This window comes from Lepisosteus oculatus, chromosome 20 (genome assembly GCF_040954835.1).
Source record: "Lepisosteus oculatus isolate fLepOcu1 chromosome 20, fLepOcu1.hap2, whole genome shotgun sequence".
Classification (NCBI taxonomy): Eukaryota; Metazoa; Chordata; class Actinopteri; order Semionotiformes; family Lepisosteidae; genus Lepisosteus; species Lepisosteus oculatus.
In genome coordinates, this window is record NC_090715.1 from 15,256,567 (window position 1) to 15,276,281 (window position 19,715).

At 39.4% G+C, this 19,715-nt stretch overlaps 1 protein-coding gene across 2 annotated transcripts in view; it reads left to right on the top strand.

The window, feature by feature from the left end:
- LOC102692312 (transcription initiation factor TFIID subunit 4-like) overlaps positions 1–17,010 on the top strand; it is a 90,226-nt gene extending 73,216 nt beyond the window's left edge. For both annotated transcript variants that reach the window (XM_015368350.2, XM_015368351.2), the window contains exon 15: positions 14,233–17,010. In XM_015368350.2, coding sequence (XP_015223836.2) covers positions 14,233–14,406 — 174 coding nt within the window. In that variant the 3' untranslated portion in view covers positions 14,407–17,010. The remainder of the gene's footprint in view (positions 1–14,232) is intronic.
- Positions 17,011–19,715: the final 2,705 nt, after the last annotated feature.

Genomic DNA, 19,715 nt, shown 5'->3' on the forward strand with positions numbered 1-19,715 from the left:
AATAAAAACAAATCCCGAGTGTGACTTTTACTTCCTTGTCCTTTGCTTCTTTGGCTGGGAAAGAAACCTCTTGATTATGAAGAAGGGCACCATATTGGCTGCAGATGGAGACACGTCAGGAAGAACCTGATTGAATTTATGCGCCGAGATGCCAGGCTTGCCAAGACACCTGTCTGGCATGTATAACAGGAAGCTGCAAAGTACTTTTTAACTAATATTAAAATAAACCAAGTCTGGTACTTCTCAATTGCAAGTTTTCTTCATCAGATCAGCTTTATGGGAAGGGATAAAGAATATTTGCACGCGACTAGAGAAACCTTTTCAAATTAAAGGACCCTTTGCCGAAAAAGGACACACATTAATCTGCCTGACATACAGATACCACCGCACGTACCACAAAATATGCAGCCTAATAATAATCAGAACTGCTCTGCATTTTTTTTTTAATGGAGGAGCAATTGTCAAAAGCTGCTAGGATACCGAACAGGTTGTTGATTTCAAGACGGTCCCCGTATAATTGTGCTTCAGAAGCTGCGCTGGCTAATCTTTATTCAATTTTGAACCCAAGGATACCCAATTAAAGGCGTTTATCTAGTTTAATACAGTCTCGTGTAGCCCCTTAATAAAGGCAGAATAGCTCTGGCTTCTAATGAGGGTTAATTGGGTGATATTTGTTCTGTCCCCCTCTCCCCCTGTTCCTTGGCCGCTCCTGCTGCGCTGGAGGAGGCGGGATGCCAAGCTCCGGGGTCTGGAGTGTTCCCTGTTGATCCCCAGCCAGCCGCGCCATTGGCGGTTTCCCCCGCCTCCCCACAGATCACACCCGGGCAGCCCACCACGCTCGGGCCAGGCCCGGTGACGCCTGCAGGGCCAGAACACGGACCGTTCTGACCCTGCGCGGCCCCAGCGGGAGCGGGGGGGGGGGGGCCTTAAGGACGATTAGCCCTTCAATTTCATAGCAAACGAGGCAACCCAAAATTGTGCAAACAGCAAGCTCTTCCAGTTTGTTGTTTGCAAAATTGTGGAACATTACGCGTCCCTTTGAAAGGATGCGTCTCGCCTTTTGATGTACTGATTTTCCCCCCCCGTTTTTCTGCTTTCAAAAAAGGCATTAAGGCTAAAATTAGCTGCAGAAAACGGTGCAAGTGAATAAACAAGCTGATCCATTAGTGTCGATGGGTTATTGGCTTCCTTGCCTCTCCTCAAATGGCGGCCCATTAAAAGTGGTAATGTCTGCCTGCAGCAACGCCTAGAGCAGCGAAAGAAGGCCAAGGAAGGCATATTTCACATGCATCAGACACAAGAATTAAATAGACCAATGTTCCCTAAAAGAGTGAAGTACATCTCTTTCTGATGTGCGTCTCGGGCAAAAATTCATTGATCTCAGAATGTCCCTTGGCAATTATAAAATATTAAATCCAAGTCACACTTTTCAACTCAGCTTAATTTTTTTTCTCTATTCACTGCTTTCCATTTGATCAATTTTAACAAGTTAGGAATTGCTTCTAATAGAAAAAAAAACCCTCTACAGTCTTGAAGTTGCTCACTTGAAAATGTCCTTTGTTATATTTTTCTGAATTTTTTAATAGAAATAAAAAAGACATTTACTGCTTTCCATGGCAGAGTTAAACTATCGTTCTACAGCATTGCAGTGAATGTCTTAACCTAGATATATATGCATTACAGTGCTTTCATTAGCTGTCTCTATTTTATTGTTCATTTTGTTATTAACATTATTTAAACAACTACAAATGATTTAAGCAGACACATAAGAATTGTAGCTTTATAGACATCCATTATGTCTCTTCATTTCATATTTTTAAACTACTTTCATAGTATGTAAATGTCAATTATTCATAGCAGAAAAATAATATATTCTATGCATGTTTTCATTTGAACAGATGTTTTTATTCGGACAGGTAGATTTAAGCTGGAGGGTACAGACAAACCTTGAGTATCCTTGGAGATTGTCAAGATGTCCACAAATAATAGAAAAATAACCAACATTTAACACATGTAAATAAATGTATTCACAGGTTAGACGGGACATTTAGTTAATTCAGTGTACAGTGGCTATGCTTTTCTGTATTATATTTTTTCAATTTAGTTTTAGGAGAAACACTTTCATTTAACACTACGGCTAAGTTTAGTTTAGCTGAGTATTTTAGATTTAAGTAAAAGTACAATATTTGGTTTCAAAGGCTTCACCATTCAGTCTGAAATCTGACATCCTAATGTAGTTAGCAAGCGCAATTAGCTGTGTGATTTAGTCTTTTTTGGCCAAATAATCTTTAGAATTAGAAGATTTCAGATCTGAATAACATCCCAGGCATTTACAAAAGGTGGGAGAAAAGTATTTGATTTGGCTAAACGTGTTTTAATCATTGTAAGAGAAATCCCATGAGTTCTGCAGAACCGCATGGGACTGAGTGGATTTTAACTTCTGTAGACTATTCTTGCAGGCAGAATAAAATTGTGTTTTGTGTGCCATATATTGGACAATTTTAGGTCATGTTGGTAAGGTTTTTTGTCACTAAGTAATGGCAAATTCCCCCAAAACCTTTTATTAATTTGTTTCATGAACCTAATAAATAAACCAGTCAAAATGCATTTTTGTAGTCAAGCACACTGTCTCTGATGTTAAACTGCCGTGTTACGATATTCAGCTGTAAGTAACTCAGCGCCCATAGTAAGGCATGCACAAGTTTGGCAAAAAAAAAGATTTGTGCTAATAAAACATACAGTAGCTCTGTTGTGCTTAAGAAAAGGTGAATGAAATCTCATGCTATCTCAAGGCTGTAGAATTACATTAGAACATAATCGACTCCATCAGTACACTTTTAATAGAACCTCATGGTATGAGAGAGTAAATAGGACATTTATGTATTTTTCTTTGGGAGCTTAGTTAAGTTTTAATTGTGATGACCATTTCATTGGATCTTAGTTCCCCTCCCACATGGCATTCTGGAGGTGCTGTTCTTTTCCATCACTGAAGATATTTCCGGATGCTTTGTTTCATGTCCTTTGGAAATGATGCACATAACTAAGCCGCTGAGAGCATTTACCTTCAAACCTAAGGACTGGGGTTGCGAAATGCTTTCATGTGATCTTGTCACCCAGTTTTTTTAATGAAATGGAAATGATCTGCATTAAGCAGAAATGCTTAAAATAATTTGTGTGCTTCTGTGTGTTGGTGTACTCCAGGTGAAAGTGTGTGTTCCTAAAAAAAAAAAGTGTTTTTTGGATAGATGAGTCCAGAAATAACTGCATTAGTAACCTGCTAAACAGACCACCTGTGCTGAGATCCTGCTTTTTCCTTTGCTCATGGGTGGTCCTTAGTTCATACACCGCCTGGCACACTGACAGGTATTGAAAACACACAGTTCTCCGTTACCTGTTTACTAAAACAGTGCTTCTCCCAATAAAGTAGCTGATTTGAAAGGTCAATGTATTAAGTTATATGCTGTTTCAATTGTACAAACTGTTCAAAACGGTCTCCACAATGGCTGCTAATGCAGATGCTTTTACCATGTTAAAGCTGTTTGGATACCAAGCTGCCCTGTAGGATTTTCATTGTGTGCCAAGAGGAACGCCCAAAGCTGTCAGCTAAAAAGTGCGAGAAGGCTTTAACATTTCCATTACAGGATTTGTAATTAGCATTGCAAGGAAAGATGTGGATTTAAATTAAGTCAATATGTAGCCTAGATAAAATGATAAATACAAAGAGCTGGTGCAAAAATATTACTGCTTGGCGCATGTTGCCACACTTTGGGTATAGGTACAGAACAAGCCCTAGGGAACACATTAAAGCAATGTGTAGTCCCTCCATAGGGTTGTCGTGAAAGCCTGTGAGTGTGAATTGTAAAAAAAAAAACCTGAAACACATGTGAAAGTACTTTATAAAGGACTGGACTTAATATGTCAGGTAGTACAACTTGCAATGTGACACAAGGATTCAGAAAACTGTTTTTGAAAGTATGTCCTCTGTGACCTTTTTTTTTGTTCAATTGCAGTTTTTTCCCCTATGTCCTGTTCAGGACATTTAAATCAGCTACAGGAGTACAAGTGTGCAAGGAAGCCAATTCACCATGTGAGTTATTGTGAAATGGAAAGTGGGGGAAAAATTAATATGTATAAGGTACAGAGCTACTTTTTTAAAAAAAGGCACAAGACTTGATTGAAATAAAGATTTATTCTATCAGAAAATGTACCTGAAGGAATATTTCATAAGCTTTTTTCACTGGTCCTAAATCATAGTTCCAAACAGTATAGAAATCACATTAAAGTGGCCGAAGACTGTCAAAATATGAGCTCACTACTTTAAAAGGGCATCAGGAGAATGAACCAATGCTACTGTATGTTTGTATGAAAACACTTCCTGGTATTTTTTCATATTTCTGTCATATAAAACTGGTCCTTCTGTTCATAATTGACACCCATAAAACTAAAAAATATTGGTTTGATTTTCTTTTCTTTCTCTTTATTCTTAAATGTAAGATTATTTTGCAGGCTCATTTGAAATAGGAGATATTCTAAAAAGGAGGAGCCAGGAAAAATGTGTAATTTGGGTGTAATCAGTTCAGTTACATTAATATTTCCAATTAATACCTGTATGACATTATACCTTTTTATTGTTTTCTCCCAGACATTGTAAACTTCAGATATAAATGAATCTTCTTGCAACTATCATCTCATACAAAAAGGAGTGGCTGAGATCTTCTAATATCAAGCTCTCTTGTCTGAATGTAGCTGTTCTTAATCCATGTAGCTTTGCTTAATGGGGTCTGTAAGAAATACGACTGATTTTCTAAATAACCACATCAAGTATAGAGCCATGCTCGCTCTTACTGACCTGGGATTTCCGTTTTGACTGTGCTGTAACAAAAGCAAGAGATTCTCATGGCAGCTCTCTGTCAAAATGCTGTTTGCCATCAGTTGCCAAATGTCTGGTGTTCCGCAAAGCCAAGACGAATACTTTTGAAACAGAATTTTAATTGGAAAAATAAAAGCACTATGAAATGACACCACTATTCCATTCAAGTGAAGTGTAAAAAAAAATCAATAGTGCCTCATTAGTGGGTCATTTTGGACACAAGGATTTGGGATCAAAACTTTCTCCCATTTTAAATTTAATTGGATTCATTTTATTTATGAAAATCCTTGAATATTTAATGTAAAGTTCCAGAACACATCATTTAAGCAGCACAAGAAACTGGGTATGGTATTTTTTTTTCAGGTTGTCTCATACTTTCAGGGACCTGTACTTTGATTTTTATTTGTTGTTAAAAGTATTTAAGCTCTCCTATCCTTTCCATTGTACCTGTCTGTATGTGGCACATTTCTGACTTAAAAACTATATCGCTTCACACTGAGATTTAGAAGCAGGTAAGTCACAACCCCTGGAGCTATTCTCATAAAAAATTTGCTTCCAGACATCTAGGGTCTGTTTATTGTGTCATAATAGAAATGGCACTAAATTGTAATGATTGCTGAACTGCATTAACCGCTTAACTGCAAGGGTGTTTTTGTTCTTTGGACGCTTCTTAATCTTTTTTTAAGAGATCAGAGTGAGTGAGATGTGTATAAAAAGCAGTATCCGGTAAACCCAAGCCACTTGCCTTTCAAAGCACATGTTTTACTTTGAAAAATGCTTTCACCAAAATAAAGAGAGGAAAATTGAGATGATGTGCTAAAAACCCTATTGTTAAACAAAGACAGAGAAAAAACATGGGTTTCTGTTTAAAGGGCTGAGAACCTGCAACCTAGCTGTGTGAAAAAGAGGTTTCTGGGTGCTGAACAATACTTAGCTTGGTGACCCTCTGACTGTCTTCTAAGGAAATGCATGAGCAGCCCCCCATAATTGAGCTGTAGGGTCAGCTTTCATCTTAGCTCTAACCTGTGGACTTTGAAACTCAAGGCGATGGAATTGCAGCTTTGTCAGTACACTACTAATTAGAAAATTCCTTACCTAAAGCAAGATGTTTTAATTATGTGTTGTGTCAACTATTTTGCAGATTTAATCCACCATTAATATATATATTTAACTGTAAAGCTGCGTTGTACTGTGCCACAGATTGTCTTAAAAATGTTTTGTTTACTGTGTTTTAAGTCTGTGAGCTGTGCAGAAAGAACTGTGGCTTTTCTTCATTTTTATTTCTGACCAGCCTATTTCCACACAGCAAAGGGAGACGGGCAAAACGCTGCACATGTCTGCAAAAGAGGGGTCTGAGGCAGGTTTGGCTTGCAAGCTTGAGCAAGGCGACAGTGCTGAAATGAGAGTTTGGGAAAGGTAGGGAAGGGTTAAACAGAAATTGAGCGGGGATGCTGGGGGCAGCAGTGCTGCAGAACATAGCAGTGTTCGTGCGAAGGCAAGTCATTTCCCGAAACACTGCAGACACATGGCCTCCGGCAGTCTAAAACCTTTGGAGACCAAAATGGCTTGCAGGAGTTAGAAGTAATAAGGTGTTTTTCCCTTCTTTCTCCTTGACTGAAATTCTGTACGGTTGCTATGCATTGCCATGGAACAACGTCGCTATTTTTATGTTTTATATGGGTATTAAGATCCTCTGCAATTTGACATTTTTAAGATTTGTTGTTCCGTAGTTCAGGATTGAATTGAAGTTGTTTGTTCTGAATTTAATTCCTCCATTTTTCATCTGAATCAGAATGGCACAGCTCTTTCTTTTTTTTTTTTCTTTTCCCAAGTGACCACGAAATGCCCAGATGGAGCATATACCTGTTTATATATTTATATTTTTTTTTAGATATGGAAAGTGACAGAAGCAAACAAATAGCTGCCCTTAGAAAAAAAAAGGCAGGTTTTACATTTGTGAGGTTAAGCACATTCCCTTCTTTATGGTCCCTGTTACTCTGGTGTTCCAACAGGAAGGGTGGGTGCATTTTGTTGTGGGTTTTCCCATAGAACAGAGTAAGCTGCCTTTCATACGCATGTGCTAATGCATAAACCTGAGAGATTACCAAGCCCTCGCTTTGCCAGTCCACCCCTACGATTAGCAGCTAGCAGAACAAGAGCTTTTCGGTCCTCTGTTCTAATTGCCCTTTGTGTTAATCTTGCCTCGTGCTTTTGAATCGAAGAAGGACTTTTGCCTTATATATACATCTGCCAACGATTATTCTAATTCTTTATACATTTATTATAGCTTAGCAAACTCCACATCAAATAAATCACTGGGGTAATGTCAAAAGGCCAGGAGCAATTCAGCAGACATCTGTTAACTCTTTCAAAATGTCCTCATGGTGCGTCTTTTTGTATATAAAAGAAAACATTTCTGTTGTTAATTAATGCCCAGCGAAGGAGAGCCCGGTATAAAGTAGCTGTGGAAAATGTATTTTACCAGGGCTGGCGAATGCGAGTGTTGCTGTACTCCCATTGCTGGTCTCCAGAATGTAAACATTGGATAGCTGTGCAAGGAAAGATGGATGGCTGAGTTGTTTTGCTTGAAACGCAGATTATAGGTTAACATGTGGTAAGGCTTTGTTCCATGGCATCCAGTCAGTCTGTGATGATTGGAGTGATTTTAAACTTGAGCTCTTGACTCTGCAGCGGGTAGCTTTACTTTCACACAGTATAACCCGTTCAGTGCCATTTTCGTCAAAACAACCACCTCCCATAAGATCATAAGAACAGTTTCAAACGAGAGCCTTTCAGCCCATCTAGCCTGTTTAGTAGTTAGTAGGTAATTGATCTCATCCAGCTGTTTCTTGAATTCAGCCAAAGGGTGAGCTTTAACCACATGGTTTGGTAGCTCGCTCCATACTCCCACAACTCTCTGGGTAAAGGCACGTCTCCTGTTCTCTTTTAAACGCACTTCCACATGGTTTCCACTTCTGTCCTCTAGTTCGTGATTCCCTGTTCGTTTTTGTTTCCGGTGTTGCATGTTTTACAGTAGGTGAAAGATCAACAAGGCTGTCTGTTTTCACAATAAAAAGAAAAAGAGAAGGCACATCAGATCTTTAAGCGGGAGAAATCTATTTTTGATGCTGTGGCTTTGTCTGACTAAAGTAACTTACACAGTTCATTAGCAAAAGAGAATGCTGTAATCCAGAAAACATGGTCTATGAATTTAAGAAATGCTACCATGATGCTTTAGCCCCTAAGTCCATACTGTTATTAATGAATACCTTAGATTAGTGTTGCAGGGGTGTCCTATCCGAAGCTACTGCATATTCAGTTTATTACACTGTAATGTGTCATCACACTGTGGTTACAAGCATATGCACACAGATGTACAGGATTGTGTGTGCAGACATAGATATTTTTACCTTCCTCATACAGTAGTTATTTTTTCCTCTTCTCCTTATTGTCTTTCAAGTTCTGACTTTGCTGGATATTAAAAAGCCAATGGAAAAGATTGTTTTTATGACCACATAAAAATGTAACTTTCAGTTGGCCCTGATCAATAAGGGTGGTAAAATTGTTTGTTCTTATCAATTGTCATATCCTCTGGTCAGTGATAAGGACGTGTTGCTTGGTAATGTACAGTACTACATCATGACACCAACTTCTTTTATGAAAAATAACTGCTGGTTTCCCTCTGCTGGTAATGCTCATCATTTGTCACAGTATTTGTTAGAGAACGGAGAGTGAAAATGGGAATAATGAGCAAGAGACTAGCTGGTATGTTTTTTTCCATGTGTGCTGGTTTTGCATTACCTGCAGTATAATACATGTGTTCAGAAATCCAGTGAAATTCAGTAGCTGTGAATCATGACAGGTAGTATAATTTTTCATATTAAACCATGTGCCTGGATTCTACGTTCTGTTTTATAAGCGAAGCCTTTTGCAGATCCTCCCCTGTGAAGTTTAGTGCACTGACAGTTTCCAGACAAACGTTTTTTTTTCTGCTGAGGCAGCACATCTCAGCTCTGCTGGGCGAGCCAGCTGTTTGTCTGGCAAACTGGACTATTAACCCTCAGCCGCAAGGTGCGACCTGAGCCAAATCCAATATATGTTGTAGTATGAAAGTCTGATGTGGTTCCAATTCAAAGCTACTGATCAGCAAAAAGAAAAATACAAGCGCCAAATGCAAGTACTTATTCTAAAGATACACGAGAACTTCACAGTCATGGGAGAATGATAAAAGGACTGAGCAGGGAAAAGGGAGCTTATCGTCACGTTAAGTTTGCCAGTTTGCAGTGGAGAGAAAGGGATTCTGTTCCGCCAAAATTAAATTTTGTAATTGGGAATTAATCATCAGCCTTACTGTGAACCAGGTGTGGGAAATTAAACTACAGATCATTTGTGTGAAAATAGAAAGCTGCCTGGTTTTGAGGGATTACGGTGAAACCCAACCAACAAGCTTTGGCAGCTCAGTTTAAATTAGATGTCTTTGAATAACCTTTATGATGGTCCAGGGAGAGCCTGATTTGTGCTTTTAAATGTTTGGTTAAGTAGAGCTACGTGAAGTAATCACTTGATCGTCCGGACGCTGCTGTTCTGTTCTAGGAGGAGGGAATAGAATGGGAGTGATTAACCCTCAAATTTAAAAAGCTACTCTTTTTTGGTATGAGATAAAAGGTCCTCTGTACAGTAGGAAGAGAGGAAAGAGATGAGTTAACTGATATTCTTTGTGCGACATTGGTTGACAGGTTGTATTTAATAATCACATACAAAACTGTTCTATTTAAAATATTTTTACTTGATTGCAGAATTGAAATAACCAGACTATACACAGAACTTTACATCATCTCATAACTCAATACCTGTGGAAGTAAACCTGATTTGAATAATCTTTCACACAGGTCTGTTGCCAAACACATAAAGCTAAGTAGTTCTGTCACTTTAATCTTAGGCTGAAGAATTTGTTTAATTTCAGTGTATTGTAGAACATGGTATCATTCCTGGTTTGTAGATCTGCCTTTTCTTCTCTTGATGATATGCAGCACTTCAGAGCTGTGTTTGCATTAATGGTTTAAATCAGACCAGGGCTCCCGAATGGCAGCGAAAAGCTCTAACCTTGACATCGCCTGAACTGACTCTCAGGTTCCAGTTGAATTTTTCTGACTGCAATTAAAAAGACAGCTCTGCCCAGAGACTTGAAAAGAGATTGTGATGGTATCATAGGAGCAGAAGGCTCTGATTAGCTGTGTATTAATGGGCTTACTTGTATCAGAGAGCTCTTTAAGCAATTACAGCAATGGGCACTAAAACTGAGACTCACTTCTGCTCCTGACCTCTACTGTTCAGAAGCATCAGCACTTGAAAGAGTCAAGTGCTAAACTTGCCATAGAAAACCCCCTGAATATAAATATCACTTTGCCTTTTCTCTTTCTTCTAAACAGATCTGCTCAACAGATTTTGTTTGTTTCCTTTCCACCTGGCCTTGAGTTAGACCACATCCTAGTTTGGTACCCTCACTGTTGAGATGTTAGATTTCTAGATTGGTCCAGTAACACTGCTCCACTGTCACCCCACCGCTAAAAAGAAAGTGTGGTATTATTAGTTTTGGAACGACCCCTAAACTTGCATCAGAGCTATTTAACAGATGATCAGCTGCAGTGGGTGAAATTTGACTGGTGTGCGATGACATCTCATTCTTTCAAATCTGTAACTATTAGGTGGCACACCCTTAGGTGTGGTTAGCACCACTTCAGCAGCACTGTTACTGAATGAGATGGTTTGACATCCACAGTTTTCTGTTCTCTTACCAGATTTCTTTTGGATGCCCCATTTATCAGATAAGAGTATAAGTAAAGGAATCAGGAGAACATGAGCTCAGTATGTATGTATGTGTGCAGTGACTGCTTGCAAGTAAAGCAGACATACAGGTGTGTAAAGAACACCAGGTTTTGGGGGGAACTTTAGTGCTGTAGTATGAGCAGTCTGTTACCTTTCTGAGGTGGGCTTTTTGCAGCATTTGGTCATAAATACTTTGGCGCGTGGCGGTGTGAGCCCAGTGTTGATCATCTAAAAGAGACTTTTAAGCCCATCCCAATACCTTAAGTGCTTCAGGAGGCACACCTGTTCCAGTTTTCTGTTCCAAAAGGGGAATCTCTTTAGAGAACACAGAGCCCCAGGTGCAGGACAAAGACAAATGGAGCCTCAACAACACATCTCTGCCACTGACTGCGCCCTGCCAGACTGTTCTGGTAAACCCTCTTCATGGGATTGCATTATGTACTGTACAGTTTGCATGTATGCAATGGGTTATGATCTTGAGGACTTTAACTTTATTTTATTCCTTTCAAATTCCATACAGTGATCGCAGTACCTTTGTTAGCAGTTTAGCAGATGGTTCCAGAATAAACAGAAGCTCTTTGCAAATGTGTCCATTTCCATACGTCAAGCCTCTCTATGGGTGTGTAAATGTGTGTGTAAAATGTAAAGCTGCTTTACCTCTTTGCCAGAATGTGCAATGTTTGACCCCAAAACCGGGTTTTTGAGACAAGAACATAACACAGGAAAATATAGAATGTTATCCAGTTGTTATTAAATTCAGGTCAAAAGGAAACAGGACCAGAGAATGTCATCCTAAACATCAAGGAAGTTAATTTAAAACTGAGAACAGCAGGCACTTCTTTACCCTAAGAGTTGTGGGAGTGTGGAACAAACTAGTCAGCCATGTGATTAGAGACGGTATTTTGGCTTCTTTCAATAAACAGTTGAATGTGACCCAATCTGACCACAACATCATAAGTTATTTATTTTGTGCACCCGATTAGTTTGATAATTAAACTGGGTAATTATCCAGCACTAACCATGATGGCCAGGACAGTGTGGTAAAGCTCTTGCCATTCTCTGTGCTTAGTGTTTAATTGCACAGCTGGGTGGATAACTTTCTCCCTCACACATACATACGCCCTGTTCATGTAGTGGCTCCTCAGCGTTCAGCGTTCAGTGTTCACACATCAGAGAACTCGTTTTGTGTGCTTTTGTGCCTTGGGAAAGCATACCTGTGCGCTAGCTGCCTGTAAGTACCTGAAAGTAATGCCTGCCGTCTTTTCACTGAAGGGCGAGGTGTGTAGCTATGCCCAGGGCCATCAACACATTTTGATCTGAAGGTGTGGTAGTAAAGACACATGCCAGAACTGGATTGCTGAGAGCAGGCTTTGAAGCTATTTTAGACCTTGGAGCTCATAGAGGATTTTTTTAAATTGTAAATTAAGTCTTTTTTTTGTATAGGAAAAGTTTCGTTGTAGATGTAAAAGGCTGAAAGGAGGTCATGCACAGGACTGTACACCTATTTTTGTTGCAGAAACGTGTGCTGATTCTTGGATAACAACATGCCCAAAAACCTAAACTTACACAAATAACTTTAAGTAGCTTTTTTCTTCATTGTTCATTCAAAAGATAGTTTATTTAAAATGTCTTAGTTAATCTTTTATACATTTAATTGCCCATATCAGAAAGTTTTTCATTTACCGGAGACACACAGCTAGTAGCATCACAGGAGCTGGGTAACAGTTATGATTTTCCACCAGGTCCTTTTTTCTGTTCTGCATCTATCTGTAACTAGATGATTGGTTTCTATAGATACAGACAACAACAGGGTGATGTTTGGGTTATTGGCAAATGCTGCAGACTGGTTAAAAAAGTAAAACGTTTTCCTTTCCTATCCATGTTTGAACCACATACAAAGGGTTTTCCAAAAACCGTTCAATAATCTATGCACAGTTGACATAAGGCACAGATTCCCCTGTGAAGGGCTGGCCTGTCTCTTGAGCTCTCAGGTGAAAGACATCTGTCAGCAGCAGGATGTTTGTTGTATTGTTTTGACCAGTGTTTCAGAGCCTTGTTCCTGGCATCTTTTTGTTGGCATTAATGTAGCATGTAGCAGAGGGCATTCCTGTATTTACAGAAGCTCTGTATTTACGGAGCTGGAGGCTCACAACGCTGCCAAACTGAGTAGCAGCCTCCCAATGTGAAGATTAATGTAAGAAGGGTCATTCTTCAGTGCCTTTGCCAAGCTTCAGAGCAGCACTCCCTTCTGTCCTGTCTCGTATGGAGGGCACTTCAGGTTTCTAAACATGCTAATGGGAATAATATCTGTTTGGAAAAGCTGTTCTTAAATTCAGCCCACATAGCATGATCTCCCCTTTTCAGAGTCGTAAAACATGATGCCCAGGGTGTGGCTGCTCTCTGCATGTTTTTATTCCAGTGTCTCAGAAATGGCAAACGTACCCATCTCCCCCCATACCTGCAGATGTCTTTAATTAACATCAGCCTATAGCTGTGCAAGTTTACAAAGAGCAATCAGTGCAATTGAAAAAGGGGGGTGTGAGGAGTTTGTAATTACAGTGCTTGGGTTACTTCTTTCTGCTTGGGTTCAAGTGGGTACTGCAGAGATTTGCTAACCAGTGTTTTTCATTTAAAGACGTAAAGCATTTACTAATTTCGAAGAGGGCCTGGTTATTTTTTTTTCTCCCCTCCTTCAGACTTTAGGCTTCAGCAAAAAGAATACACTAAATCAGAGTAAAATGCCAGTTCAGATTAAAATCAGCATCTAGCATCTTGTTTATGAAAACCCTTTTTTTCTTATTCCTGTGTACAGTACGTGTAGGGCTTCCTGTAATTGTGGGTGGCGCCCTGTGATTTTGACTTTAATTGGAGCGCCGAGACCCATTTAGTGGCATTCTTGCATAGACTGTATCTGTGTTCATGAATTGTATTGTCTGATTTCTGTTATGGCTTTAACAAAATCTACCACCACATTTTTTGCGTATTGAAAGTGAAGCTTTTGAGGCAGGAATAGACCGATTTCAGGGTAAATGTCTGAGTGCTTCAGCACGTGTGTGTTAGTGGAACTGATGAACAGTGTTCTGGGTTGCAGAATATACAGTAAACACAGGTCTGAAAATGCTTGAAACTGCTCAGATTGACTACATATTTACACAGAAACACAGTCTTGGGTTTTGCTTCACCATGTAATGTTGGTACAGCTGATAGCATCCATGTTATCAAAAACCGAACAGCTCTCGTGTGCAGATTTGGTTGAATTTTTCCACGAGTGCTCAAAGAGTCAGTGTCCACATGTGTGAAGAATTCAGCGTCTGACTGTTTAAAGGTCCGTCTCCTTCTTGAAGCTGATTTTCCGTGATGCCTGGATTGAGGGTGAGGGACTACCAAAAAAAAAGTCCACCCCCCCTGTTCAGAGGGTCCCACAGAAGGAGGGTGATGACCCCCCAAGCCCAGCCCCTTGCCCCCCCCATCCTGATTTCCAGCTGACATTCTGAAGAGCCACCAGCCTCATCTCTCCTGCTGTTTTTTCCCCTCAGGTCTCGGGGAGCTCCAGCGGCTCTCCGGCAGGCTCCGCCACCCCTGCAGCCTCCTCCCGCCAGTACCCCCGCCAGAGGATCACTCGAGTCAGCCTCAGGGACTTCATCTTCTACATGGAGCAGGAGCGAGAGACCGCCCACTCCCTCCTGCTGTACCGGGCCCTGCTCAAGTAGCGCCGCTCCTTCCCCGCTCCATGCTCTCACTCTCCACACCTCCCTCTTCGTCTCTCCTTGCAATGTGCCTTCAGCCGGGTTTCTGTTGCTATGTCTCCGCGTCCCGTCGTGACCTTACATCGCTGCGTGTGAGGAGGAGGAAGAAGGATTTTGATTCTGTAAACACTCCAGACATCTTGTAGCTCTGATCAGAGGACAGCAATAGCAAGAAAGAAGGCCATGTGAAAGGGGTTGAGTCTGGGTCTGCCTGGTGAGGTTCTGCCTCTGTCTCACACATTCCGGCACCAAACAGGGTTCGAATGAGCGACCGCGGTATCTGAATTTTACTCTCTTGGAAGATATCCTCATGAAATCAGCAGTGTTATAAAAATACTGTCGTGCGCAACTTTCATTTTTTAAATATTAAAATTAAATTAATTTTAGGAAGTTAGTCTTTGAAAGTATTGCCCACCCCACCCCCCCGCCTTGATTTTGCTGATGTATTTTAATAGTAAATTATTTTGGAGCTTCAAATAGATCCTGCCGGTGAACAGCGTCTTGTGTATTTTCTCACCAAGTGCAATAATGTGTAAAGCCTCATATCTAATCTGTGTGTAGCATGTATGACAAGAGGAAAGCATGTTAAGGTTTTCATTTTTTAACCACAAACCTAATCTTGAATTTTCTACTCACTATTTAACCTTTGAAATCCAGTCTGAATCACTATATTTAAATATGAGTTATCATGGATAATTAAACTGCATGTCCCACAGTGCATTAACACTGATTCATGTCGGTAAATTTTCCCTAGGAAAGAAAACATGACATTTCTTTACTTATAATCTTTCTCTGCGTACAACATAAATTTGTAAGCTATTTTCTGTAATTACACTTGTACTTATTTCTAACCAATAGACTAAACATTTTTTTCAGTTTCAGATCACCTCTGAAAATATACAATCTGTAACTTTATTTAATCTTAACTGCTTTAGGGTTGCTGATGGTCTACATCCCGATGCACACGGTATTGTTCTTCTTGTTCAGTAATCTCTGAGCATGTAAATTTAAGAAATGTGGCTTCAATAGGGAGAACAGTTTTAATTTTAGTTCTGCAGTAGCAGGCTTAGGTGTTGTCACTGCCTGTCTTGACCAATGTTAGTCATTTCTTAAAGTGGATTAGTTCATGAAATTATAAATACAGTAATATCTGTTCTGCATTTATTGAACATTCGTTTTCCAGGTAAGTGTCAAAGTTTCCAGTGAGTTACCCAAATGAAAACACCTGGTGTGAACAATTATTTCTGTCATTGTTCTATGGAGTTGCAAAAATGACTATCCAGACAATGTGATGAATTAGTCCATAACATTATATGAGATGGAGGGGGGTGCCTTTCCGTATTTCTGTGGCTATTACCTCTTACATGAGATCTGACATGAGAATGTATTTTTTCACATTTAAAGCAGACTCCTGTCACTTACCTTTGAAGATTTGTAAGAGTGTGGATTGTTAAAAGGATGCAATTGTTTTGCAACAATCTGCTAAAATCATGGTTTTATTCTCCATTCTGATTTTAAGATGTGAGACGTTATAAAGTCAAATCCCAAAGTCTGAATAGGGAAATATTTAGAACCCAGGTTTTACTTCAGAAGGATGCAGCGAGGGCAGTAGTACTTTCAGCCCGTGTCCAAAATGCACAGTCCCCTCAAGCAGCACTGCTGGGAGGTTAACCTGTGATGAACCAGCTTCCTGAACATGGGGAGTCTTGGCATGGCCAAGGACTTTTATTATGGAAGATGGGATCAGGATCTGTCACTATGAGCCAGTTAGATTGTGAAGGACTCTGACCTTTAACCTGTAGCGAAGGGGTGGGCACATGTGATTTTAAATGCATTACTGGGAGCTTTGCCTTGAACCTGACCTCTTTTTCATGGCCTTTTTTAGCAATTGGAGTTTCTTGCTTCTATGCAGCTGCCGTGTCTCTGAATCCTGTTGCTTTGTAAGTTATTAGTTTGGATGGGCAGCATTTCCAGATGGCTCTTTGAAATAACTGTGCATTGAAGGTTTGTTTTAAAAGGCATCATATTTTAGTTTTGAATGTGTATTATTAAAAGGAAAATGAAAGCTGTGTTACTAATGTACATCGAGAATCTCTTGTCTTGTTTTGCGCATAAAGCAGTATTGTCTATAGCTGTTAAAGGGAAATGTGTTTTATAATTATTTATATTTTTCTTTTATTTTTTACATTTACAGTTGCCACTTTTTGAGGCAATGCAATTTTATCTCGGTGAAGTATCATAGCAAAAAAAGCACAAATAGACCTATTTGTCCGATGGTTTAAAACAATAATTTTAATAATTATTTTTATGGTTTCTGATAAATAAGCAGAAGGAAATTTCTACTCCTTTTGCTTTTTAGCCAAAAGATTATTAGGAAGGTTACTGAAATACACAGGTGGAAGATCATGTTTTATTGTATGGATAATTTGTACATATTGTTTACAAAGACCATGTGTTTATTAGAACTACGTTATTTTTGGTAAACTCTGTACATAATCTGAAATTTTCCTGTTTGTGTGAAAAGCATACTTCTGTATTTGTACCTATTTTGTAAAGGAATAAAGAAGCTGTTTACTAAACTAAATAGGTATTTGTTGAAATCCTTGGAGTCTCCTTTTGAACTAGAATAATATTATCAAACATAAATTATGGACACTGCACAGCAAAGTAATCTTCCTTGTCTAGTACACATCACAGGAATTGAAGATAATTATGTATTACAATATGTATCAATATAATAACATCTGGCCTTCAAAAAGATTGAGTTGAATAATTACAAAAGGAGACTTCACCCTGAACTAATTTAGTCACCTTTTCACCTGCAGGTCTCTACACTTAATAGTGTTTATTTTTTAAGTGGTTTTAACTTTGCAGAAATAGGATATCCAAAAAGATTTGGTCTGTTTGTGACCTATAATAACCCAAGGTAAGAAAATTGTAGTGCCACGTTAGAATACCATTCTTTCCAAATCGTTTATTGACAGCAGCTTTAAATTTCATGAAGTGACAGGCATTTTTTATGGTTTTATTTGTATTGTAGTTCCAAAAGCTGTGTTCCAAAATCTGGATATGGTGCCTTTTGTGAATCATGAAATGTTTTGGCTGGTTTCTTGAGGTCTAAGGGATAATCTTTTGCAGGACTGCAATGAAGAAAGTGACTCATTCTCAAGCATTAAGAATTCTAATTATATTTATATAGTGCTTTTCATACTGAAGGAACCCAGAGCTTCATGTATCCAGGCAGTATGCACCAGCAGTCCTACTACACAGCAGATGAGGCAGAGAAGAGAAAATATACCATGAGATTTTTTCTGACCAAGTAATCAGGACCTTGGTTTAATAGTCATCTGAAGGATGAAATTTCCTACAGCACGTCCTGTCATCGTACTGGGACAATTGGTTAGGAATTCGGGGCCAGAGGGGGAGTGCCACCTGTTAATCCCACACTACTTAAAGCAGCAACCGGGTTTGTCTTGGAGGTCTCCCAGGCCCGGCCTTGCTTTGCTTTAGAGATCTGACTTGATCGATCTGGAACGGGACTGGGCAGTCCTGTACCTGGAGGGCCTGTCTCTTTGCAGGATATATCACTTCAAGCCAGCTCTTAACAAGCACGATCAGCTCGTTATTGGCTTAATGGGACCCATTTAACAGCTTCTTCCAACCCTTCAGGTGTTGCTGCTTAGAAGAGCCCTAGAACACCTGCAGGCACACTGACCCTCCAGCACCCACCTCTGGGCTTGCAGGTAGCGCTTCTGTCAAGATGCAAAGCAGGAATTTAAATGGAGTATCGAGGGCTAAACCAGGTAAACCCTCCTAGATGTCTGCTGCTGACTAAGCAGTAACATTATTAGAATACCAAAATGTGCAATTCAGTATAACAGACTGGGATTCAAGACTAAGTCCAATGAATCAAGATTTTTTTTTAATTCTGTACATTAAAACTGCATCTGCAAGCTAGATGCAGCTTGCCCAATTTTTTGACTGAAAATTCATTTTAAAGTTGTCAGAGCTTGAAATGTCATGGTTAAGTTACGTCTTCCTTTAGTCTTTCAGAGGTTCGGCTCCTGGAGGCCCAAACACCTGCTGGTTTTCATTCCAGCCCTGGTTAATTACCCAAGTGAAGCTTTAATTGAACTAGCAAGGTGCTTGATTGGAACAGTTTTTAAGTTTTTTTTCACACAAAAGTTTGGAATTTTTTGTTACTGATAAAATGCAATAGGTAAAACTCGACCTCTTTATTGTTGAAGAGCTAAAAATCAGCCAAGAAATTCAAATGCACCCTATTATTAACTCAGCTATGGATTCAGTTGTGTAACTGAGCTGGACTTCCCTGGTGTAGGGTATAGATACCCATGCATGTCTGCAGGACAGTTTCTATTATGCATAGTGAAGAAAGAAAACTTAATCAAAAGTGTTCTTTTTTTTTAGTTCTTGTTACTTTTGTTGCCTGCATTTAAGGGACATGCACAACATCCACTCTTCACACCTTAACAACAAGTAATAAATACACTCATGCTGAGAGAATTAGCTGCTAAGTAGAAGGACCAGTTTTTTTCTCCACTTTGCATTTCAGCTAGCGCAAAGGAGGAATTGTGCATTCTTGTGAATTCCGAAGGCAAATTAACAGTATATCGATGTTTTCACTCTTCAGGATGGTGAAATTTCCTTCTGTGGAGATGTGCTCAATTACGCCCACACTGATCTGTTAGAAGTGTGAAGCACCAATTAATTTATACGCTAAAGCATCTCTGCAAAAGTGGAAATGCGTGTCACCCTGTAAAACACACACGGTATGAAGTTAGTGTTTTAAAAAACTTGGAATTTGTTGTTTGTGAAGCTTACAGACTGACATTGACTGTCCGTTGTGGAAAGCCCAAAAGCAAAAAGAGGTCCCAGGATCTGGTTTCTTGTGGCTCATTATCCAGCACGTTTTCTAGGTCTCTTATAAATTCAGTTTTAAGTAACGCTTATGATGATGCATGCTCAAAGTAAAGATGTAAGCTTTTAATTAAGCCTTCATTGAGTCCATTTTATCCTTTCTCCATGGGTCTCATACGTTAGGCAATCTAAGAAGTCAGAAAAATTTCTGTGTTGCAAATATCGAATGGCTAGAGTTAAGAACTCTACAGGACTGATGCCTAAATATTTTAAAACCAGTAGATTTTTTAAAGCTAGGAATTGCAAAACCAAGAAGTCTTTGGAAAGGTACTTATGACTCTTAATTTTCAATGGCATAGTGATTGTGGCACCAGTGAAAAGTATATTCCTACTTC